Source organism: Enhydra lutris, unplaced genomic scaffold (assembly GCF_002288905.1).
Source record: "Enhydra lutris kenyoni isolate GAN:26980312 unplaced genomic scaffold, ASM228890v2 scaffoldscaffold13, whole genome shotgun sequence".
Taxonomy (NCBI): Eukaryota; Metazoa; Chordata; class Mammalia; order Carnivora; family Mustelidae; genus Enhydra; species Enhydra lutris.
The window spans coordinates 39650677-39674379 of NW_019154097.1; the positions used below are offsets into that span (position 1 = coordinate 39650677).

General features: G+C 65.4%; 1 protein-coding gene across 1 annotated transcript in view; it reads right to left on the reverse strand.

Annotated features, from left to right (window-relative positions):
• Nucleotides 1-4897: 4897 nt before the first annotated feature.
• The window catches only part of LOC111146446 (exonuclease 3'-5' domain containing 3), a 79545-nt gene continuing 60739 nt past the window's right edge, over nucleotides 4898-23703 (reverse strand). The window contains 5 exon segments of the mRNA XM_022502005.1: nucleotides 4898-5899; nucleotides 6160-6198; nucleotides 7891-7984; nucleotides 22676-22807; nucleotides 23033-23086. Coding sequence (XP_022357713.1) covers nucleotides 5592-5899; nucleotides 6160-6198; nucleotides 7891-7984; nucleotides 22676-22807; nucleotides 23033-23086 — 627 coding nt within the window. The 3' untranslated portion in view covers nucleotides 4898-5591.

The window sequence follows — 23703 nt, forward strand, 5'->3', positions numbered from 1 at the left end:
GGCGCGGGCCGCGGGCCGCGCCGGGGCTCAGCGCGGGCGGCGGCGGCGGCGGCTGCGGCTGCGGCGCGGGCCTCTGGCTGTCTCGGGGCGCGCCTCGGCGCATGGAGGGCGCGGAGCCCCCGGGCCCCGCACGCCGCTCCTGGGCGTTCCGGGCGCTGGGGGCCGGGGGCCGCCGCCGTGAGGCCCCCGCCGCATCCAGCCGCGCCCGGGTGGGCGGGCGACGGAGGCGGGCACTGCGCTCGCGGGGGCCTGTGGGCCCGGCGGCGGCGCCGCGCGTTCCCGGTCCCGGCTTGCTGCGGCTCCCACGCTGGTACCACGCGCCTCCCCACGCGCAGCTGCTCTCGCCTGCCCGCCGCGCCGGGCCGCCTTTTACCCCCCCTTTATATTTGCATAACAATAGGGCACCCGTGACGCGCGCGCCGGCGGCCCTACGATTGGGCGGCGCCCACGTCGGGGCGGGGCGGGGGCGGGGCGTGCTTGGGCGGCAGCGCGCTTCTCCGCAGGGGGCGCTGGTCGCCGGCAGGGGGCCAGGTGGCGGTGGTTGGCTGTGGGGGGGCCTGGAGGGGTGGGGGTGGGGGAAGGTGGAGGGGGGAGTCCTTGCTCCACGCGCCCTGGGGCTCTCCGCATCTCCGCCGTCGTCCCGCCTACTCTCCCTTCGGCCACCCGGGGAATTCCAAGCTCCCTGCTCGGACAGACCCAGGCCTGATCCCCGGCCCAGCGCGGCCCCGAGGTGGACCCGAGGGCGGCCTCCCATGGTGGGTTCGTGGGCGTTTCAGACCGGGGAGGCCCAGGTAGAGACCCGAGTCTCGCTCCGCGCTCCCGGAGCGCCAGCCCTAGACCCTCCGCGTCCCTAGCACGCCGGGTGCGCGGCGACAAGACTGGTCCAGCCTGGCCTCCAGGACACAAGCTCCTGGCGAGGGCCAACTCCACAAACAGCTCGGGCGTGTGACCACTGCCACGCGGTCCTTCCCGCACGCGGGCCGCTCATCCCGCGTTTACTCCCCAGCCTGGCTGGCTTGAGGAGCCGAACTCCGCGGCGCCGCCCGGACCAAGAAGCAGGGGTCTCTACCTGAGCAAGCCCGGGGCTGCCCCCCTCCACCCTACTCTCACTCGGAAGCTCCTCCAAGGGGAGGGGTAAGGCCAGTCAGCGGGACCTCAGGGCCTGCTTCCCTCTGCTGGGTCACCTCCATTAGCACGACTAGGGATGGTAGTGGTGGGGGGGGAAGGTGAGCAGCCCCAGGTAAGGCGCCAAGGGCCGCTGGGAAAGGAAACCCAGAAATGACTCATTTCCAAACTGTAAACCCATTTTTTATTGATGCTCTAATACTGCCGCCAAATTTCCTCATTAGGATTTTACAGTTTATAGCTGGGCTGCGGTGGCTGGGAATCGGGCAGGAATGGTCTCAGAGCAGCAGGCTTGGGGCAGCTGGGGAGCCCCCTGGGAGCTTGCTCTCCCAACAGAAGCCGCTGGGAGTTCCCACCAGGCCACCAGGCCTTATCAGGGGAGACCACTCTGCTAGGCCTCGTTTCGGGATGGGCTCCCATGGGTGTCTGCCTGGTGGTCCAGGTCTGGACACGTGCGTGGGGTGCCCCCATCTTGCTGTGTGCTCTGGGGGAGTCACAGCCAAATCATAGGCAAAACTGGGTAAGGCCACCCCAGGGCTGGCTGCCTCTGGTCAGCTACCCTCAGGATTGACTGCAGCGGCCAGTTGTGGGGTCCTCCTGACGGCCGGAGCTCCCGGAGTCCCTCACTTTGGTCTCCCCGAGGCTGGCGGTCTGCCTGGTGGTCCAGCTGTTCCGCTCAGACTTGGTCCCCCCAGGAGCTCCCCACTGTGCAGTTGGGTAAGCCCAGGCTTGGCAGAGCTCTGTGCTAGGTCCAGCTGTGGTTGGGACCTGGGGGCTGCTGGTATCAGGAACCCTTCCCTTGTCCCACTCATCTTACCCGCAAGTGTCCCTGGGCCCAGTAAGGGGGCCTGGGAACAGATGCTGCTGGAGTGTGGACACCTGGAGGGCAGGGCCCTTGGTCACCTCCAGCACCCCCTTCCCAGCAACTCCCCAGTACCAGGAAAGAGGGCATAGGACCTGTCCATTGGGGCCTGTAACTCCCTCTGGACGGTGACTCTCAGACCAGGTGAGCGAGTGTGAGACCCCGTGCAGGGCTGTGACCTGCTAGGCAGGCATGTAGCCCCCTGCTTCTCCCGGGAACAGGGCCGGGTGTGGACGGCAGGGCCCTCTGAGAACACATCCTCAGCTCTGGACGGTGCCCAGGGCCGCCCCCGGAAGGCAGTGGGCTCAAAGACAGGCCCTAGCCCAGGTGGGCTCAGGTCCCCGGACCTGAAGAAGGGCATCTTGGAGACCCTGCTGTGCCAGGGTCTGGGAGAAAAGCCCTATTGACACCGCGAGGGCTTCAGGGAGGGCAGACAAAGGGGCCCTGTGAGCTCCGCGTGGGAACGTGCGGCCGCCACCACGGGGCATGAAATCGGTGGTTTGGGTGCCCCCCAGCTGGACCAGCATGGCCGTAAGAGTCCAGGCAGAGGTTGTCTCCCGCCACACCCAGGGTTCTGTGTGAGGGTCGAACAGGTGTAGCCAGGCCTGCCATTGTGGGGTTCAGGTGACGGTCACAGTGTCCCTGGGGAGCAGATGGAATTCTCCACCATGGCTGGGGGGTGGTTCGTTTCATTCTGAGCCAGTCTGCTCCACAGCTAGGAGCTGCCCCGGTTGAGGAAAGGAGAGAAGAGGGGTCCCAGGGCCCTCGCCCCTGTTTGCTGAAGGAGCAGTCCAGAAGGAGGACATTTGTTCCAAATGCCTTGGAGGGAGGGGGAGAGGCCTGCCATCGGTCAGGCCCTGCCCTGGGGCTCAGAGAAACCCCCCTCTGGTGTTTGTGGCTCTCTTGGTGGTGTCACTTCCCTGGCTGGGAGGGAGAAACCCCTGAGTTGGGATCTGTGGAGACCCACTGAACTCTGACCACGTAGCTGTGCCCCATCCTTCTCTGCATCAGCTCTGAGGATCCTGGCCCAGGGGCGCCAACCCACAGGGCCATGGAGGGGCGGAGGCTGGGGTCGCAAAGGGCCCCTTCTTCCTTTGCAGACTCAGAGCAGTGGGCGGTGGGGAAGCAGTGTGGGTAGGGGTGAGGCAGCCTGGGGAGCATTCTGGGATATGGGCCGGGAAGATCTGGGTGGGGCAGCCTGGGGAGGACCGCGAAGAAGAGGCGGCTGCCCAGAGCTGGGCCAAGGCCTGCGGCCACCTTAAAGGCACCAGGCGGGGGAGGGAGGGCAGGCGAGCAGGCGGGCAGTGGGGGCGGGGCTTCCAGCTAATTCATTAAAATGTGTCGGGGAGCGTGGGAAAGAGGAGAGTGTTTCTTCCCAGCAGCCCAGACACCTGGTAGAAGGGCCGAGAGAGGATAGAGATCAAATAACAAACACTCAGCCCTCGGCCAGAGCCAGAGCGGAGGAAGGACGCCCAGGGCAGGAACTGCGGCAGACAATCAGTGCTGGGCTCTGGCCGGGCAGGCTGCAGGGCATGGCCTGGCACTAGGACCGGAGCCCACCCTGGGGGCATGGTGCCTGACCCCCTAGCCTGGAAGGGGGTCTAAGGCATCCTGGGGCCTCAGAAGGCTCTTTGGGTGGACCCCCTGATGGCTCAGGACCCAGGGTTTGCTGTAGAGCCAGGCTAGGAGGGCAGTGAGCACGTGAGCCCCGGAGGGTCCCCGGAGGGAGACAGCCAGCCTGGGCAGCAGAGGCGGGGGGAGGCGGAGGGCAGGCTGGGTGGCACCAGCGCCGCTGTGAGGGGCACACTGAGAAAGGGCCCCACTTGGCCACCCTCTTCTCTCTCTAGAGGTACACAGGGCAGAGGGGTGCTGGGGCTGGGCCTGCCCAGAGGAACAGCGAAGAGACTTGGTCTCCCGTCTCCCCACGCTTGTCCCTTGCTCTGGCCTCTCTCTGCTGAGGGCCAGCTGCAACCGACCCCAGGGCCCTGGGTCGGAGGAGAGCTTCCAGGAAGCAGCTGGGGCTGGCAGTGGGGCCAGCACCCTGGCGGCTTCCTCCTTACCCTGCTGCAGGAGAGCAGGCTCAGGGCTGCCGCCTAGGACAGGGTGGGCGGTCTGGCTCTTGGAAGCATCATCCCAACCACAGAGGGTCCCCCGCCCCTGGTGGGGGTCTGGCTTGCCCGCTCACCTTGGCAGCCCAGCTTGACCCTCAGGCTCAGCAGTGACCAAAAGGTGGGGGAGGCCAGTTTGCAGACTTGGCCCTGACACAGAGCCCACCCAGCCTGGCCCTGGCCTCGGAAACTCTCCGTGCGTCTGTGCAGTGACCCCAGAGTTGCTGGGGTCTGAGCACCTGGTGCACAGGGGGCACTTCCAGGGAAAGAAGAGGTTGGGGGATGTGGCAGGTCGTCTGTATGGCCTTTCAGCATGACCCCCAGCCCGGGCGGGGGCAGGCCTGGCACGGCCAGTGCCCACCTGGTACCTGAGGCCATCACACCTGGGCCTGCAGGTGCTCCCTGCCCTGGGCAGAGGTGGCAGCCCCGCCCCAGCTCCCAGGCCCCCGCAGCCCAGAAGCTTCCGCCTGGGCTCCTCAGCCAAATCTGAGCTGATTTCCGCTCAAGGCAGGAAGGACAGGAAAGGGATGTGTGGGGGGGCACATTCCTGGAGGGTGAGCCAGGAGGAGGCAGCGAGGGCAAGGTGCTGGCTAGGCTCCTCTCCCTGCCCACCTGGCACCAGTGCCCATGGGCCCTCAGGGTGCCAGCCATGAGTGCCTGTGCCTCAGTTTCCCTCCGAGTGGGTGAAGAAGCAGCTGCTTCCTGCAGTTGTGGGAGAGGGTCTTGTGTGCAGGCCCGCTTCTGACTTCGGCTGCTGCCTCTTTCATGAGAGGAGGCCGCCCAGCCTCCATGTGGCGGGGAGTGGGGGGAGGACGGGGGTGGGGGCAGGAGGCCAGCAAGGGAGCCAGAGCCACAAACTCAGAGGGGCCGCCTCCCCTCCAGGCCATGGCCTTCCAGTACACAATGGATGTCTTCCTAGAGGGTGGCTGCACTGCCCCTGGCACCAGGCAGGACTGGGCCCCGGTGCCTGGGAAGCTCCCCCCACCATATTACTCCCCAGGAATCAGAGGACCCCGGAGGGCCAGCCTGGCTGGGAACTACTTGGGGGAAGGGGGGAAGGTCCTGTCCTGCTTGGCCTGGAGGCTTGGCCCTTGGCCTGAGAATGCCAGCAGAGTGGGGTAGTGGCAGGAGCGGGGGGTAGGGGCTGCTACAGCAAAGGGAGTGGACCACCAGCACGGCGGGGGGGCCTGTGCCCCCACCCCCCAGCCCACTGAGCCCGGCGCTCGGGGAGCCACTTGGGTCCCACCCTTGGGCCTTTGTGCCATTTCCTCTGCCAGGCGTGTCCTTCCCACCTTCCGCTGGCCTCATTCCTGAATGTCAGGCGGCTCTCGGCTCAGGGTCCGAGCATCCTGCCCGTGTGGAAAACCTTGATCCCCTCCACCTTGCTCCAGCTTCTGTGCGGGGCTGGAACCCTGCTGGCCTGCCGGTGGGGAGCACCGGGGTGTGTGCAGAGAGCCTGGGAGGGAGATGCAGACCAGCGGGGCCTGGGCCTGTCCTCAGGGGAGGCCGCTGACAGGACAGGGCAGGGGGCGGCAGGGCCTGGAGGCCCCATCCAGGACTTCGAGGAAATGTGTGGTGATGCGGCCCAGGTGGGAGCCCTCCCAGAAGACCTTGCCACAGCCGGTGCAGCAGTAGAAGGGGCGTGAGCCCTGCCGCCGCAGCACGCCCTCCGGGACCCCCGCCGGCTGCCGTCGGGTGCCGTTGCGCAGGACGGCGGGCGCGTGGGACTGCAGGTCAGCCGCCTCCAGCCAGCGGCAGGGCAGGTCATGGGTGCAGCTCCCAGGGGCCTCCTCCGGGGCTGAGCCTGGAGAGGGGGAAGCGCACTCACACCCCGCAGCCTTTGGGTGTCCGACCCCCATCCCACTCCTTCCGGCAGCTCCTCCCTGTGTTGCCCCATCCACCCAACCCTCTGCCTCATCTTACCTGTGGACCCTTGGCCCTCCCCGCTGGTACTGGCCGCCACCCCTCACCTAGGGCACAGGACCATCCTCTCTACTGGGCCAGGGTACAAACCCTGGCTTGGGGTGGGGCCCTGTGTCCTCAGGGAGTGGTCCCAGGGCTCACCTGCCTCCTGTAAGTCTGCGCTGGAGCTGGCCTCATCACCTGCCAATCAATCAAGGACATCAGGGATTGTCCTAAGGATGGGGCCTGGCAGCCCCAGGGCCCACAATGCGCCTTGGGGCACCCAGCCCTTCCCCCCACCCTTAGCAGAAAGGGAAAAGGGCAGGGGCTAAGGGGCTTTGGTGCCAGCCTGGGCCCCTCCCATGGGAACGCACACCTTGGAATGTTCTTGGGGCTCAAAGGTCCTTGGGAAACAAGTTCTGGGCGTGAGATTGGCCAATTAGGGCACTTGGGGTCCTGAGAACTGGCGGGTGGGGGCGGGGGGCAGACGTCCGCAGCGATGAGCAGATAAGCCCCTGCCAGGGGAGCGCGTTTCCTAACAGCCCTCAGCGGGGCGGGGGCCCAGGGGCCCTGCTGGAGCTCAGGGTGCTAGCAGAGACCCTGGGATGCGACCTCCTGACTCCGCGAGAGGGTTCCTACTCCCACTAGGAGCGCAGGGAGGTGGGGAGCTGGCCAGGCCGAGGCGGTGATGGCCGAGGGGCACTGGCCAGTGGGCGGGAGAAGGGTCCTCCCGGGTTCCGCTGACCTTCCCACTTGGCTCTAGATCAACGGCAGCGGTGGTCTGTCGGGATGAGCCCCTCACCCCAGCCCCACGGCCCTCGGGAACCCAGCAAGGCCACGACCTCCCTAGCGTGCCCTGGCCGGTCTCAGCCTCCACCTGGAGGCCCCCGAGGTACCAGGTGGCCCGCGGGAGGGCTGCGGTGGTGACCGTACGCCGGGATGGGCCGATGGCCGGAGCGCCGGAGGAGCAGAGAGGACCGGAGCCCTGCGCCAGCGCCAGCGGACGGCACTGCGCATGCTCGGGTCCTCCCCGCCCGGGCCTTGGGCCCCCGGCGGAGAGAGGACGGCTGCTGGGGCCCGACCCAGGCCATCACGACGGCTCACCTGAAGAGTGGGTGGCCCCCCACTCTGGCCCCAAACCTCAGAGGGAGGCGGGAAGAACAGGTGGGGAGGTCAGCATCCTGGAGCGGCCCCGGGCCTCAGGCTGAGCCCCCAGAGAGGGTCCCAAGACACGCTGTACCCATCCCGTCCTTGCCCTCCAATGAGGAAGGGCCCCGGGAGCCTAGGGAGCGGCAGCCAGGCTCTCTCTGGCGCCTCCTCCCTGGGGCCCTTCGCTCCAGAGGGCGGAGGTGCCAGTGATAGGTATGGCCGGGCACACGCTGGACCCTGTAGCCACTTCAAAGGCTCCCGCTGCTCTGCACCCTCTCTCGTTTCACAAACACGGAAACTGAGGCTGGGCCTCTGGCTTGGTGTTGGGGGGACCTCTGGGGTTTGCCCTCCTTGCTGTCTGTCCCTGCTAGGCCACCCTCACACGGCTTAGCAGGCGCCCAGGGTGCGGAGGTGTGCAAGTAGACGCCACGCGTGCCCGAGCGTGCGTGAGGGAACAGGTGCGTGTGTGCTGGCCCGCGAGCGTGTAGGCATCTCTGCATGAGAGGTTTGCGCAGGTGCATGGTTGCTCCCCGTGCAGGGCCTCCTGGACAGAGGGTGGGGGAGGCCACCCTAGAGGGATGCTGAGTGTTGGAGCTCCCCGGTCCCTGTGACCTTAGCTCGTTGTGTGCTGTCCTTCCCCAGCCCCTGGCCACACGTGCACTTTGGTCCTGGGAATACCTGTTGTTGGGCCACTGTCCACAGACCCCCACGGAGCCCGAGGCCAACCACGAGGGGCACACACACCTGTGCTGCTGGGGCCTTCCCGGTGGCTGCCAAGCCACACCAGCTGCTTCATCATCTCCTTGGAGACCTTCAGGTACTGGTCGCAGTTACAGGCCTGGGGACAGAGGGGTGCTGAAGTGAGGTGGGGCTCCTTCTGTCCTCCCACCCACAGGCTATGCCCCTTGCAGCTCTGGGTCTGGCTAGGGGTTTTCACAGACACAAATGACACATCCCTTCCCGTCTCCGCAAGACAGGGCACACCACCACCTGGGAGCCCTCCCTGACTACTCCGGATCCTAGTGGACCCTGGGTAGCTTCTTCTAGTTCCTGAGACCCCGTGGCACTCTGCTGTCACCTGGGCTGTTTTCCCCAAACCCCCAGGTCTTGAGGGCAAAGTGAGGCCTAGGCAGCTCTGGGCTGGCTCCACATGATGGGGGACACAGGGCCCAGCATTAAAGGGTCGGGGTAAACAGCGCTATGGCTGATCCCTCCGCTGGTCTTGGGGTGAGCCAGGCCATTTCAGTGTCCATGTTTCTTGACGGTCCCCATTGGGCACCTCATCTGTGAGGGATCAAGAAGGAAACCAGTTCTGCTTCTATTTGGGGTCCTTGTCTAGAACATGCCACCAGCCCCTGTCAGGTCAGGCCCCTGTCAGGAGTTGAGCCCAGCCCTGCTGACCTTACGGCGACCCTGGTGGAGGCGGGGGCTTCTGGGGGCCATCCTGCCCTCCCCACACAGTTGCCCCGGGCTTGCCTTCCGGTGGGTCCTGCCTGACAGGGTGAGGGACCCCAGGGCTCCCCGCGTGAGGTGGGCAGGGCCCCTGAGGGAGAGCAGGAGGGCCCAGGTCCCTAGAGACCTGGCTGGCAGGCAGGTAGGCACAGGTGCCCGTGGAGACATGCACAGCGGTCACAGCCCTTCCAGACGTCAGAGCAGGACGAAGTGGAGCCAAGAGCAGGGCCTGGGGGGTTCCCAGGCCTCAGGGGGGAGGGGGCCATGATCTGTACTCATGGGACCTCTCTCGGCCCCCTCCCGGAGGCGCCGGGCCAGTGCCCTGGATGTCATGGCTCCCAGGGGTAGGTGGTTAGGCGGCACCATGGGCCCCTGCAGCCTCAGGGTGTGCCCACGTCAGAGGCGGTGCCCCCCCACCCCCACACGCCCTTTTCCCACGGGCCTTTCGACACTGTGAGCTGGCTTTACCTGTGGCCTCATGGCCCCACATCCGGCCTCAGGAGCCGGGCCTGGGAGCGCAGCATGGGTGCGGCGGCCTCTGCTGGGAGGCCGGGGCGGGGCTGGGCCAGGGCTGATCCCAGGCAGGACCCTTCCTCCTGCCTCTCTGGGGGGCCTCCTGTCCCCCTAGCCGCCTCTGCCAACCAGAGCCTGGGCCGGCCTGTGGCCCAGGGAGTCTGTGGGGGCACAGGGGAGGCACCTGGCTTCCTGGTCATGGATCCAGGGGCCTTCCTAGGGTGGGGGGCCTGCCTGGGGAAGGAGCGGGAACTAGGGGGCAGCAGAGCCTCCGCTGCTGCCCCGGGCTGCCCACCACAGAGGCCCCCCTTCTCCCTGCACAGGCCTCCCCGGGGGTTGAAGCTGGCAGGTATGAGAGGGACGGAGCAGCGGCAAGAGGGTGGGACCCTCTTCGGTCTGCCAGCCTCCCCGGGACCCGGCCTGGTGTGCACACCTGGGCGGGGCAGCCAGCTCATGTGCTGAGTCACTGCACACAGACAAACGGCCGGTGCCATCCCCAGGACCTGGCCCCACCCTCGGGAACCACTGGGGCCGGTTTTCCCACGGCCGCTGCCCACTGTCGGGGCCCTTGCTGTCACCCCATAGGGCCCTGGAGGCCCTGCCCTCCCCCCACCCCCACCTGGAAAAGCCGGTTCTGCACGCTCACCCCCTCTGTGCCGCGGTCCCCATCTGCAGGAAGGACCAACACCGAGGGCCTCTCCATCCATCTCCTATCCACCGCGGGGCCAAGCACCCCTTGCCTGACCGCCTGCTGGCCCACCCTGCCCTTTGGGGCTCACGGCCGAGCACGTGTCTGGTCATGGGCTTGGTGCCAGTCCAGCAAAGGCCCCCCCCCAAAACCACAGAGGCAGAGCCGTTGCCCTTTCATTTCGCAGAAAGGGGGCTTCTTGAGGGGCTGAGTAACTTGCTCCCAGTCACAGGGCCCTCGGCTCGGGAGGGCTCCACACCAAGGTCCTCACTCGGACCCGAGGAGAGGGGCGTGCGGTGACCTTAGCCACGCCCACTCCTCCTTGGGGGACATACAAACCCGAGCTTTGGGATGCCCGTGGGTCTGGGCAGACAGCAGTGGGGGTCCTGGGGGAGGCCCTGGACAGGGGCTGGGTGGTGCCTGTGAGTGAGGCCAGGTCCCACGCATCCCATTCAGTCCGGGAGCCTGAGGGCAGGGTTGGCCTCCACCCCAGGAGCCCGGCTGGGTGGGAGGGGCAGGAGGGGCTGGGAAGGCTTCTGGCTTCCCTGTCCCGGGGGTCCACCTGCCTGCCTGCTTCCCACAGCGCCTACGGCTGCCTGGAGCCTACGCCAGCTCGGGGAACTCCTTCTGCCTGGGGGCGGCCGGCAGGGACTGGTCCTGGGGACTGGCGGGGCCCACGGGTGTGGAGTTAGGCAGGCCCGAACTCTCGGTCCGCCCTCTGCAGTCCCCTGCTCTCCGCTAGGGCCTGGGTTGGGGGGGAGGCCTGCTCTGGTCACTCCTCCAGGAGGCTTGCTCTCTGGGCTCTCAGGCATGTGAGGAAAGGCTACAGCAGGCACCTGGGTTAGCTGTCCACTCCTCTGAGGCCATAACTCGGCAAGGGGCAGCGGGGGGCTTTGAGAGGTCCATTCCCAGGTGTGGGAAACCATGCCCGAGAGTGGGTCTGCTCTCAGCTCCAAGCCCAGGAATCACAGCCATACCCACCCATGGGAGTGGTTGTGGCCGGCAGAGCAGAGCTGAGCAACAGGCAAGCTCACGGCACCCATCCTGAGCTCTATGTCCCTGGAAATGTCTGTGTTCCCACCCGCCCCGGGCGCCCACCCCTCCCAGATGCCCACCTGCTCTGGGCACCCACCTCCTCTGAATACTCACCCGCCCCGGGCGCACAGGCTACACATACGTGGCCCCAATGTGTGGGCCTGCGGGGGTCTGGTGTGCACAACCAGAGGACAGCTGGTCCAGAGGTACGCAGTGGAGAGGAGCCGGGAGGCAGCACTGCCCAGAGCCTGCCAGCCCCTCTCAGGGCTGCGTTCTGCTGGGTGCCTAGAGGGAGAAAGGAGGGTGGGACAGGAGCCACACCTGGGGCTCCTCAGGGCATGGGGCACGAGAGGGGGCCCACGTTCCCCAGGTTGCGGGGCAGCAGGAAGGCACCTGCCCCGGCTGGGAGCCCAGCGGGGAGGGACCCACTCTTAAGGAGGCTGTGGGGGAAGCTCCGGCCTCAACCAGCAGCCAGGCCTGTGACCTGAGCTCCCCACTGCAGGCTGACCACCTTGTCCCTGCCCAGGGGGCACCTGGCGCAGCTGGGAACTGGGCCTGGGGCCACGTTGGTATCCCGCTGTCACCGGTAGCCACTCTTCCGAGCAAGGGTTGGGTTTTAGCAACCTTGCTCCTGCCTCATGGCAAGTGCTGTCCAGGCTCGGGCTCCAGCTCCAGACGGTCCCGCCAGCGCCTGCGGCTCCCACCCCCGCCCGGTAAGGGATGGAAGGACCAGTCTGTCTGGTACGCAGACCCGGGAAGGCCATGTTCTGGGATTTTCTGACCCCACAGGCAGGGCCAAAGGGGGCTTCGGCTCAGAAGCTGTGACATGTTCTAGAGTCATGGGTCATTTCTTGGTCCTTTAGAGCAAATTAGGGAAATGGCAAAACATAAAAAAGCAGAAGAAAATCAACGTCCCCTCAACCCACCACATGGAAAAGCCAGCCCCGTTCCTGAGTTCCTGAGAAGGGCTCCCGTTCCCACCACCTTCCCAGAGCACACCTACAGGCCACCAGCATCTCAGATGCTCACGTCGGGGGTGGGGGCCCTGGAAGGGCTCAGCCACAGGACACCAGTGTCCCTGTTCCCGCGGTGGTTTCTGCCTATTTGGCCCCTGCCAGGTGCCGCCTCCTTTCACTGTCCACACTCGCTGCCTTGAGATGGGCAGGTCCTGAGGCCTTCCCAGGCTGGCTTGTCTGCCCTGACCCCCCCATCCACCCAGAGCCACCCCAACAAATGGTGCTGGGTGCATGGCCAAAGGGCTGGGATGAAAGACCCCCGGCCTGGGGTGTTGGCCTGACACCTCTCCGGACGGGGCGGGAGCACTGAGGCCTGGGTCCACTCCACACCTCGCTCTCCCACACTGTCCCGACAACACCCTGGGAGGCTGTCCACACCCCCGCCCCCCCCCCCCCCGGCTCCGAGTACAAGATGGCTGCTGGGGCTGCGACCCTCCTCCAAGATGAGCGCCTTACCCAGCTTTGCCGTGAAGACCCCACCGGCCCCTGGCCTGGGGTGTTGCCGGATCTCCACTGGAGACAGGCCAAGGGGCCGGGGGTCTGCAGAGTCGTGGACGGCCCACAGCTGAGGAGCACAGGACATCCGTGGGGGGTCATTGCCGTCCCACTGGCCGGGGGCATGTGCTGGGGGCAGAAGGGCCAGGCCCCAGGAGCCGGGGGGAGTGCGTGGCTGCAAATGCTGCACTGACCTTCTTGGGACCATTTGGAGGTTTTTGTTTTTTTAGAGATTTTATTTATTTGAGAGAGAGAGGGACCGTGAGAGAGGGAACACGAGCAGGGGCAGCGGGAGACAGAGAAGCAGGCTCACTGAGCCCAGAGCCCGACGCAGGGCTCCACCCCGGTGTCCTGGGATCTCGACCGGAGCTGAAAGCAGACGCTTCACCGACGGAGCCCCCCAGGCGCTCCTTATCGTTGGGTTTTAAAACCTTCTCCAGGGGCGCCTGGGGGGCTCTGTGGGTGAGGCGTTGGGATGCTGGGGTCCTGGGAGGGAGCCCACGCTCAGCAGGGAGCCTGCTTCTCCCTTTCCTGCCCCCTACCCGCCCCGGCTCGGGGGTGGGCGCGCTCTCTCAAATAAACAAAATCTTAAAAAACGACGACAACAACAACAGCTCTTCGCTGTGCCGCAGACTCGGTGGCCTCCGGTGGCCCTCCGGTGGCTGCCACCTCTGATGTCCGTGACCTGGGGCGGCAGCCTTGCTCTAGCTCCTGCCCCGCCCCCAGGTCCAGGAAGGTCCGCTCCCCTGGGCCCAGCGCTTCCCCTCTGTGGGGCCAGGGGCTATAGGGGCTAAGTGTGCGGTGTGATCGAGTCCCTTCGAGGGTCCGCACTGGGCCTGTGGGGTGGGCCAGAGGTCCACAGGTGTCCCTCTCGTGAGCACCCAGCCTCAGAGCGGCTGAGCGTGTGTCTGCATGTGAGCCGTGGCCAGAGGCGTGAGTGGGAGTGCGTGGGACTGGGCGTTCCGCGGTGTGGACACAGGACTGGTGTGATGGGGTGTCTCAGGGTGAGTGGAGGGGACCTCCCATGCTTCCCCAGCCCCGGGAGTGTGTCTGTGTATGAGCAGCCAGCAGGCTGTGTGCCCGTGCTGGGAAGCACACGAGCTCCTTCCCGGGGCTGCTATGGGTGTGAGGGGACCTCCAGAGCAGGTGGGGAGAGGACAAGACTGTTTCGGAGAGCACAGGCTCAGACGGAAGCAGCCTCACCAGTCTGTGTCTGGGACCATGGCCGTAGAGGGAGGCGTCTTGCCTGGCCGCTGGAGCCAGACCCCCTCACCCCCAGCCTCCTGCCAGGCTCGCCTCCTGCTGCCGGGACAGGAGGGCCGTGTTGACTTCCTGAGGACCTGCCCCTAGCGCTGTGGTCAGGCCTGCAGGGTGGACGGGGGGTTGCCGGAGACCAGCAGTAAGGGCCCTGCAGCTGTGGCTCCTAAGAGGTCCCGGACATCCCCGAGCCTGCGGGTCACTCTGACGGCGAGGGAAGAGGAAAGGGCAGTGAGTGGAATGGGAAGAAAGCCCTGGGCAGGACAGACACAGTATCCAGGATACAGCATGCACGACAAGCAGGGCGTGCCCGGGAAGCACTGCCTGCCCAGGTCACTCTGGCCAGGGACACATGGGAGGGTCACAGCCCTTCCCCCAGACCACTCGGGGGCCTGCAGGCCCGAGCCCGGAAGGTGGCCACAAGCAGGATGAGCCGGTGGGCTTCCAGCAGGGTGTCCCTTCCCCACCCCGGGTGCCTTAGCTCCTGGGAGCTCCTCCTCCCCCTGCGCCAGCCATAGCCCAGGGTCCGCTCAGGACCCGGACGTGCAGACCCCTCTGTGTGGGGGCAGTAGGGTTAACAACCCAGTCCAGGCTGTCGACGGCTGGGTGGGGGACAGCTCCTGCTCCAGCTCCCTCGGGTGGGCAAGCCGAGTGGTGTGAGTCGCAGGGCCCAGATAGGTGGCCAAGTCCTACTGCTGGCTTCCTCCAGCCTGACATGGGAAGGTCACAGCAGCCCCTCCCCACCCCAAGGGGCCGGGGAGAACTTGGGCCCTAAATGTGAATTTCAGACACAGCGTGGGACACGTTTCTGTGTGAGGAGGCCATCACTGTCTCCTGAAGTCACATTTTGTGCATTTGTGAGGATGGGTGCCCGGCCTTTCCAGGCCGTCAGGAGAGGAACAGAGGCCCCACCTCCTATTCCCATGGAAGGGAGACCCCAGTGAGTGGTCAGTGCTCACTGTCCCCAGGCAAAAGGCAGGCACAGCCCGGGCCCCCTAGGTCCCTCTGTGAGGTGTGTGGGGTTGTCACCGCCTGCCCTGGGTCAGATCACATAGAATCTGGGCCAGAGGATGTCCTCTCGCCTCAGGCCCGGGGGGTCGGGGGGCTGTCGTCTAACACCCTTGGGCCACCTCAGCTGCCCCGGGGCAGCACCCCCTCCAGAAACCCCGCTCGGCGCCTGGCCCATTCCGGGGCTCCCGGGCACCCCAGCCCCGGCGGGCGCAGCACAGCCGTTCCCAGACGGGGGAGGGGCAGCGGGCCGTGAGAACCAGCCGGCGGCCGGGCCGCGTGGGAAAGCGGGAGGAGGGGCGGGCGGGGAGGGCGGGGCGCGCCTGGGAACGGCCCCCGCCCCCGGCCGGCCTTTGAAAGGGCCACTCAGGACACCGGCCGAGATTCAAAAGCAAACGGTTGCGCCTGCCTTCCCGCGCCAGGACCCAGGGTGAGGGGGGCTGGGGAACCCCTCCTGCCTGGGGCAGCGGGGGGCAACAGGGGACAGGCTAAGAAAGTTAGGGAGCAGTCCTGCTTGTCCTGCTTCCTTAGACAAGTGGAGCCAGGCCCTCAGACAGCAGGCGGTGGTCCGGGACCCCAAGCCCTGTACCCCGGGGTCTAAACCTGCCTGAGCGTCTGTGGGGCCTGTCTTTCACTCACAGTAGCCCTGCCCCACTGTGATCCCAGCCAAGGGAGAGAGGAGCCCCAAAGTACTCCTCCAAAGGAAGTGCTATGTTCGAGGGACGTGGCTGTGAGCCTGGAGGCCTTCGTGGAGGAAGTGACAGCCAACCTGGGGCTTGGCAGACCAGGTGGAGAGAGTGAGAGCTCAGGTGCCAAGCAGCTACAGTATGATGAGCCCAGCATGGTGGGGAGCCAGCGTGACGGGGGGCTGAGCTCAGGGCAGGGGTCCCCTGGCCCTTCTCCTTCCTGCCTCTTCCCGGGGCCACTGAGTCAGGCCAGGAAAGGTGGCCCCTTCCACCACCACCTGTGCCTTGAAATGGGTTTTCCAAGTTGGGGGAGGAAGAAGCTGTCCTTGCCAGAGCCTGCCTCCCCCATGCTCTGGGAGACCCTTCCCCACCCACTCCCCCTGTCCAGGAAGGGGTGCAGGGCTTGGCGGGGTAGGCCTGTCTCCCTTGTAGGATTATCCTGAGGCCCCTCCTGTCTCTGGCTGGCCCCGTCTCATGCTCTCTGATGCCCCATCTCCCCCCAGACACCTCTGGGGTCTACGTTTGTCATGAATGTGCTCCATGCACAGAGGCCCTACCTCAGCGGGTGGGCAGTGAATGGGCTACCCAGGGGTGAGGGGGAGGGGAACAGAGCCCACTCCCCAGCCCCAGCAGGGGATGTGCCCCGCAGCACCGGCCATCCATCCACTGGTCCCTGCCCCATCAGGACACGGAAGGAGTAGTCACTGCCTGGTGGACCCCCCACCCCCCAGACCCAATCCATGGCCGCGCTGCAGCCCTGAGGCCAACCAGGCCTGTCTTGCCTCCCATAACCTGGCTCGAGTGGACGGTGGGTCTGTGGAAGTCAGGCTGTCCTCATCCAGGCCCCAGGGTGGCCCACCAAGGCGCTGACTGCCCCCTGGCTCCTGGGCCCCATTTCTGCTTGGGGCTGGCAATTGCTCAAAATGAAAACGAGTGCCCACCTCCCCCCATCAGATGCCAGCCAGGGCCCATGGCCTGGGTCAGTCCCCTGCAAGGGCCCATGGGTCCCCAAGAAGGCAGCCGTGGGCAATGTGGGAACACAGGTGGGTTGTGGCCAAGAAAACTATTTAGGGACGCTGAAATTTGAATTTCATGATTTAGCCGCGGGCTGCGGTGTGCTGACATCAGGACATGTGTCTCAACCTGCCACTAACCCCCACCCTGGCTGGGGGGGGGCCCGTGCTTCTCTCTTCCTAAGCCTTGAGGTCCCCCAGATTGTGCGGGGGGACCCTCCCCTGCCAACCGGGAGGCCTCGCCCCATGCAGGGCCCCTCGCCCCATGGAAGGTCTGGCACCAGGGGGTCCGGCTTCCTCTGTTTCTTCAGAGGTGGGTGCTCCAGCATTGCCAGAGGCTGGTGAGTAGCAGGGTTGGGGCTGGCTTTGCCCATGGCTGCCTCGGGGTTCTGGATAGCACCATGGCTCGGGCAGTAGGACCATGACAGCAGCCCTCGGAGGCACAGAGCAGAGAGGGGGGAAGGACCTCGGTCCCCAGAGACATGGCCGCACCTCCAGACTTTATGTTTTGGGTGCCAGGCCTTGTCTTCCTGTTGGAGGAGTCTGGGACAGTCACCCAACAGGGTGACGCTGAGGGTGCCCACAGGGCCCTCTCGGCCTTGCCCGGCCTCTTCCACCTCTGACCTCAGCTGACCAGCCCAGATGACACCCTGGCCCCCGGTGGCCAGGCCTGCATCATCCTGCCCGAGGCGGTCAGCACATGCTTGGGGAGCCTTCCTACTGTCCTTTGCCCACACTCCCAGTGGTCTGACATGGGGCTATGGTTGTGACTGTCCAGGCCACCCACCCTCCACCCGCCCCCTGAATGTCCCTGCACGTGCGCTCCGGCCTCTCCCACCAGCTGCGCAGCTGGGAGTACTGTTGGTGCGGGGGTTCGTCCCACCTGCGGTGCATCGCGCCCTCTGAAGTCCAACTTTAAGCCTGTCAACCCCTTCTGAAAGTGGACAGGACATGTGTCAGCACTCAGGGGTGCAGCCGGAGAAGACCTGTCTACACCGCCGGGGGGAAGGGCCGTCAGGACCACAGAATCACTGTCTGCTGGGTCCTGGGGCGCCGGCCACACGGGCAGGCGGAGAAGGAGAAAGGAGCTAGGTGCTGGGCTGGGCACCTGGCAGAGGCCGGGCTGGGGACTCTCATACCAGCCTCCCCAGATGCCGCCCGGAGCAGCCGCAGCGGGTCTCAAGGCCATACGTATGGGACCAGCCCTGAGACCTCCTCTCAGCCCAGGCCACTCCAAGGGACAACATGGCCCAGCTAGGGGTGGGCAGGGGGCAGAGGGCCTGGTGAGGACACATGACCCAGGCGCCCCTTGTGGGTGAGGTGTCGCGTGAACCCAGCTGCCGGATGGACCGGCCGCCGTGCCTCGGGGTCAGCGGTGCAGGTGCGGCTGTCAGGCAGGCCCAGGATCTTCCCAAAGTGGCCGGGGTCAGACCAAGGGCAGTAATGGGGTCCAAGTCCTTAATGCCCCAGGGCCATCTGGTGGGAACAGAGGCTGGGGCTCTGGCTGAGACCCACGGCTTCTCTGGAGGGGAGGGAGGCCAGAGGGGTGGCCACCAGCTGTGGGGAGAGCCGGGAGGCAGCCTCCCCTGGGAACCGTGCTGGGCTTGCTGACCATCATCCTGGCTAACTCTTGAGTCTGGGGCACACTGGCCTCAGTCCCTGCCAAAACCTGCTGGTGGATCCCACTGTCCTTGATGTCTCACGACAGTGCGGCAACTGGACGCCAGCTGGTCCGACCCGTCCTCCTCCAGAGTCCCCGCGGCCATTCCTCCTGCAGCCTTAGAGCCAGCGGGCTGGGGTCTCTCCCCGCGGAAGGTGGTGGCCACCCCTCCCCAGCCTTTGTGCCTGTGTGACCCTGAGGGCACCGAGTGTGGGAACGGGGCTGGGGGCCACGGAGCACAAAGGCTGGGGAGGGGCGGGGTCAGTGGCCGTGGCCCCTCTTCCTGTCAGTCCCTGGTCTGGAGTTGGTCATCAGGACAGAGGGAGGGTCTGCAGGCCCAGGGACAGGCCCAGGCACAGGTGCCGCGGCTGGCCCTGGGTTCCAGGCGTGGGTGCTGTGGGGTGGCCGCCCTGGAGTCCTGCTCACCCCCCAGGCCCTGGGAGCCCTCTGCTTGTGTCTCTCCCCTGTCATGGATCAGTCTGGGCTGCTGTCCGCCTCTGTCCCAGGGTCCCTGCCCAGCCCTCTTGCCTCCTGGGTGCCTGTGAGGCTGTAGCCCAAGGCCCGGCCTCCCCCAGCTGCGGGCTCCTCTCTGGCCCATCTCCCTCCTGGGGATCCTGTAGCCAGCACCGTGCAAGAGCTCCCTACGGCAGGGTCACTGTCCGCAGAGGCCTCCCCTCCCGAGTGCCCACTTCCGGAGGCCAACGTCACTGACTCCCAGGACCCTCCCCCACCTCCGCATGGGGCCACAGCCTGATCCCCACGACAGCGGAGGGGGACCAGAGGGACAGTAAAAATAGACATTATGCCATGTCAGGGGTTCGTACTTAGGCTTTTTTTTTTTTTTTAACTCATATTTCTTTGATAAAATATTTTCCCATGGTGGACAGCACTGGGAATGTCCTTTTGGCGGATGTTCCTGATGGACAATCCCAGGCCCAGGTCGCCAGCTTCAGGGGTCACGATCCTGCCCCCATGTGAGACCCATCAAATCCCTGGTGTGGGCAGGTGGACCATCTCCCTGTCCACTTTGGGCCTCCACCACCTGGCTCTGGCCCTGGCACGCTGTCCTCACGGGCAGATGCCCCAGAAGGCACGTGCCGTGTGGAACGTCCACGCAGCCTGGGGTCAGGGGTGCGAGGGTGAAGCGTGGCCACAGACCCCTGGCCAGGCACCTGGCCAACCCTGGCCTGGGCCTTCTCCCTCCACACGTCTATCCTGTACCCCCATGCACCAGCCCACAGAGTGGCCAGGCGTGCTCTGGGAATGCTGTGTGTGTCAAGTGGGTTTTCCCTCTGGGAATGGCACTAAAATAGCATGAAGAAGGGAAGGAAAATGGAAAGTCAGCCTGGCAGTGGGAGATCTCCAGGGAGGTAGCCCGCTCCAGCCGGGGCCAGGGGTGGCAGAGGCTCTGAGCCACTCGTTGGGGCTCAGGCCCACCGGAGCATGGGACAGGGCCCTGAAGGCCAAGCACTGCACAGAGGCCCTCCCGGGGTCAGTCCTGAATGTGATGCTCTCTGCTGGTCAGTGGACAGCACCTTCAGATGCCTAGATGGGCTTGCAAGCCAATAGCCCCACAGAGCCCCGTGGAACGCCACAGGATGACACTGAGCCCCCACGAAACCCCGTGGAATGACCAGAGCCCTGTGGAGCCCCACAGAATGACACAGAGCCGAAGAGAGCCCCACAGAATGACACGGAATGAAATGGAGCCCCATAGAAACATACAGAACCCCATGGAATGACACGGAGCTTAACAGAACCACATGGAGCCCCACGGAGCCCCATAGAACCCCACAGAAGGACAACACAGAAGGAACAACACAGAGCCCCATGGAGCCCCACGGAATGACACAGAGCCCCATGGAACCCCACGGAACAACACGGAGCCAACGGAGCCAGGCTCGTCACTGTGTTGAGCCTCAGGCTATCCCCGTGGAGTGTCTGTGGGGCACCTCTTCTGTGCCTCTTGGGGTTCGCTACTGGTCCACCCTACCTGGCCCCGAGAATTGCATCCCCCCCACGGCTCACACAGCACTGGCACGCACACCTGGGTGTCTGGCCTGAGAACAGGCACTAATTTTACCAGCTCGCCGACCCTGAGTGAGCTCAGCCCTCCTACCCTTCCCAGTCGCCTCCCTGGTGACTACGGCTGGGTACAAATTTAGAAACTCTGGCTTCTCAGAGACCCCTTCTCTGCCCACCGGGCCCGGTAATGCTGGCGTTTTGGGTCCTTATGCACACTCATGGGCCCAGGGAGGGTCCTGCCCTGGGGCGCAGCCAGAGCACGTTCTTGTAGAGTTGAGCTCTGATGGAGGCCAGGGGCCACCCCAGGACTGGAAGGTTCCCAGGGCCCTTTCTTTTTCTTTCTTTTTTTTCAAAGATTTTATTTATTTATTTGACAGAGAGATCACAAGCAGGCAGAGAGGCAGGCAGAGAGAGAGGGAGGAAGCAGGCTCCCCGCTGAGCAGAGAGCCCGATGTGGGGCTCGATCCCAGGACCCTGAGATCATGACCTGAGCTGAAGGCAGACACTTAACAACTGAGCCATCCAGGCATTCCCGGGCCCTTTCTTGACAGAGGCCAGCAGGTGCCGACACACAGCCTCCTACCTGCGCCCCTGCTGGCTGCCCACGTGGTGGCCAGCCCCTGCCTGTGGCCACACACACAGGTCTCTGCCTGGGACCCCACCACACCCCTCCAGCCCTGTGCGCCTTTTGGTACTAGGGAGGCTGCCTTCTGCATCTGGGCCAGCGCAGCTGCATGGTCCCAAGTTGTGGACCCTGTCTCCATCCTAACCGGCTGGCCTCGTGGGGACACTGCTGGGCAGAGCCCCCAGAGGAGCAGGGAGCTGGGGGCTGAGGCTTCCACTTCCCCATGCCCCTCCCTAGCCCAGTGCATCTGCCTCCAGACCAGACCCCAGGGAGCCCAGACGACTGGTTAGGGGCAGGGCCTACAAGCTCGGAGCCCAGCACAGCTTCATGCCGCATTCTGAATCTGGTCATACTCCTCTGCTCTGGCGCCAGCGGGTGCTCTAGACCCAGCGGGTGCTCCCAGGTCTCCCACCTCCCTACCTGATCGTCAGAGCCCCCCGAATGTGTCCCACCTGCTACGGCCGGAACAGACCCCAGCACCTCCGTACGCCCCACCCCCCACAGTTCTTTCTGTCCTGGGGTGGCTGAGGGCCCCCTCTCTGGCCTGGGCGCCGGCTGGTCCCCTCTCAAGGTGGTGCAGCTCTGTGCCCTGGCCTTTGAGCCGACAGCAGGCAGCCCCCCGGCATCCTCAAGTGGCCGGCGTTCTGCCCCTCCTGGCTCGCAGTGCAGGGGGACTTCAGCCTGCGGGCTGCCGACTGTGGGGCCAGGAGGCACAGCACGCACAGGACAGCCGGGGCCGCGAGGCCGGGGCCGCTCTTCCCTGTGCAGGAGGGTGGCGGCCTGATGCCCTCACAGGCCCGAAGGAGGTCAGGCCACTCCGCAGCATGAGGCTCCCCGGGCGCCAGTGGGGGTTTCCTCCCAACGACCCAACTTCCTGTTTTCTCAAGAAAACTTAGCAGCAGAGGCTCTGAAAAGCTCATTAAAATGCCTCCCAGGCGTCCCGGACGTCCTGGGGTCTTTACAACACTCGTCGGGCTTGAGCACAGACAAAGAGAGGCAGCAGACAAGGTTCCTGTCCTCCCAGAGCTCACTGAAGGGAAAGGCCCCACGGCGCACTTCCCGCCACTGGGTCAGCCGCTGTCTGTGCGGGCGGGCTTGGGGTCGGGGGATCTGCACAGACTGCTCCTGAGGCCTGGCTCTGGGGGCCCAGGCCCTCTCCCCTCCCTCCCACTCCGCTGCATGCCTGTCCTGGGGGGCACACAGACGCCGCAGGGGCTGCAAATCTCCTGACTCAGCCCTATGGCTTCAGGTGCCACGGGTCTCGCTGGAGGCCGTCCCTCTCCTGCACCATGGACGGGAGGCCCGGCATCCACCGAGACACCAGGCTTGGGGAGGACGGCGTTCTGTCGCGGCTCCCGCCCCCAAAATACCCTGGGACTAGCACTGGGAGCCACGGGAGCGTGATAGGACTGACCCCAAGGCCCTCTGCCCGCTGTAGCCCATGGAGGCCCCAGCGTGCATCACCTCCCCCTCAGCCGGATGGCACGCGGAGGGGGTGCTAGAAGAGTGCAGAGCTCCCAGGTGCCCCCTCCCTGGCCCAATCAGCAGACGGTACCCAGGCCCCAGACCCCTCCCCGAACTTAACCCTGGATATGGCTGCCCTGACATGGCGATTTCTTCACCCAGACCTTTCCAGATGTTGAGACAGACCCAGTGGCCATCTGTGGCCGTGGACATTGCCCTCCGAACATGGGACACCCCCCGCAACCAGACGCAGCTTCCATGGGCTCCTTTTCCTTCACCTAGAAGCCTGGTGAGAGGCCAGCCCTGGACACGGGAGGAAATGCCTGAATGGAACAGGCATCCCACGTGAGCTGTCCCCTTGGCAGTGCCAGCCCCAGAGCTCTGCCACCTCCTGGCCTCAGTGGGGGTGGGAGGAAGAGAAAGAAATGTGGGGTCCTGGTGGATGCTGCTGGCAGGAACACAAACCCCAAAGCCTGTGGTCTCCGGCTGCTGGCCAGAGACGTGCTGGGTCCTGCCCGTCACGGAAGCGGCTCCCCGACAGCCCAGGGCTCACACACCAGCCCAAGGCAGGCCCGGGGTGCATAGGACTCACCTGGCAGCGGCTGAAGATGTCGGCAGGGGTGACGCGCACGACGAAATGCTTGAGCACAGCCTTTACCTGCTGCTGGGCCTTGAGGGAGCAGTCTACCGACACGCAGCGCCCAGCCCCGACCTGGGCCCGGAGCTGAATGAAAGTGGGGTGGTTGGGCTGCAGACCCAGAACCTCCCCTCCCCCAGCTCAGGGGCCAAGAGCCTCCCCTTAGCCCACCCAGGGTGGGACCGCAATGTCGGGTCAGCCCCCACAACCATCTGCCCCATGTAAGACCCCAAGTGGGGGTGGCCCAAGGGCCAGGCTGAGGCTCCCTTGGAAAGATGAGGCTCAGATGGGAGCCGTCCTCAGGGCCCTCACCTTGTGGTACGGCAGCCCTGAGGTCAAGATGATCCTTCCCTCCTGCCTGGCAACCTGTGCAGGAGGCAGACGGACAGGTGAGGGGCGCTCGGTGCCGGCGACTAGGGCTGCTTCTGCCCCCGCTGCCCCGTCCTCCCTAGGCGCCTCCCGCCCGTCCCCCAGAGCTGCCCCTGTCTGGGACCCGAGTAAACAGCACGTCCCACAGCCTGAGTCCTGGGGCATTGCCTTGTTGGAGAGATTTGGTCTTAGAACCCTACAAACATTTTGCATAATTGCAAACAAAATTACAATTTAAAAAGCCATCTCTGAAGATCCAAAGATGAAACAATGAGCGGCACAGAGAGGAGGATTCTGAGGGACGCGAAAGCCCAGCACGGCATTTGCGCGTGTCCAGGTGACCACCACAGACCGAGGATGCAAACCCTGCAGCGGCACTTCTGGTGGCCACAGTGCTGGCAGCATCCCTCGGAAGCGCACACATGGGAGCTGTGACAAAAACAGACGCATTATGCCCGTGCCGGGTGGGGTTCAGCCGGGAGAGGGGGTGTGAGTTCACACTAATGAAATGGGCTTCAGGCCCGAATGGAAGCTTCCCTGTGAATTTCTTACACGTGTAGACTGAGAAGTACTTCATCACTCTGGCGACCGCATGGGCCTAGAGGTAAGAATCC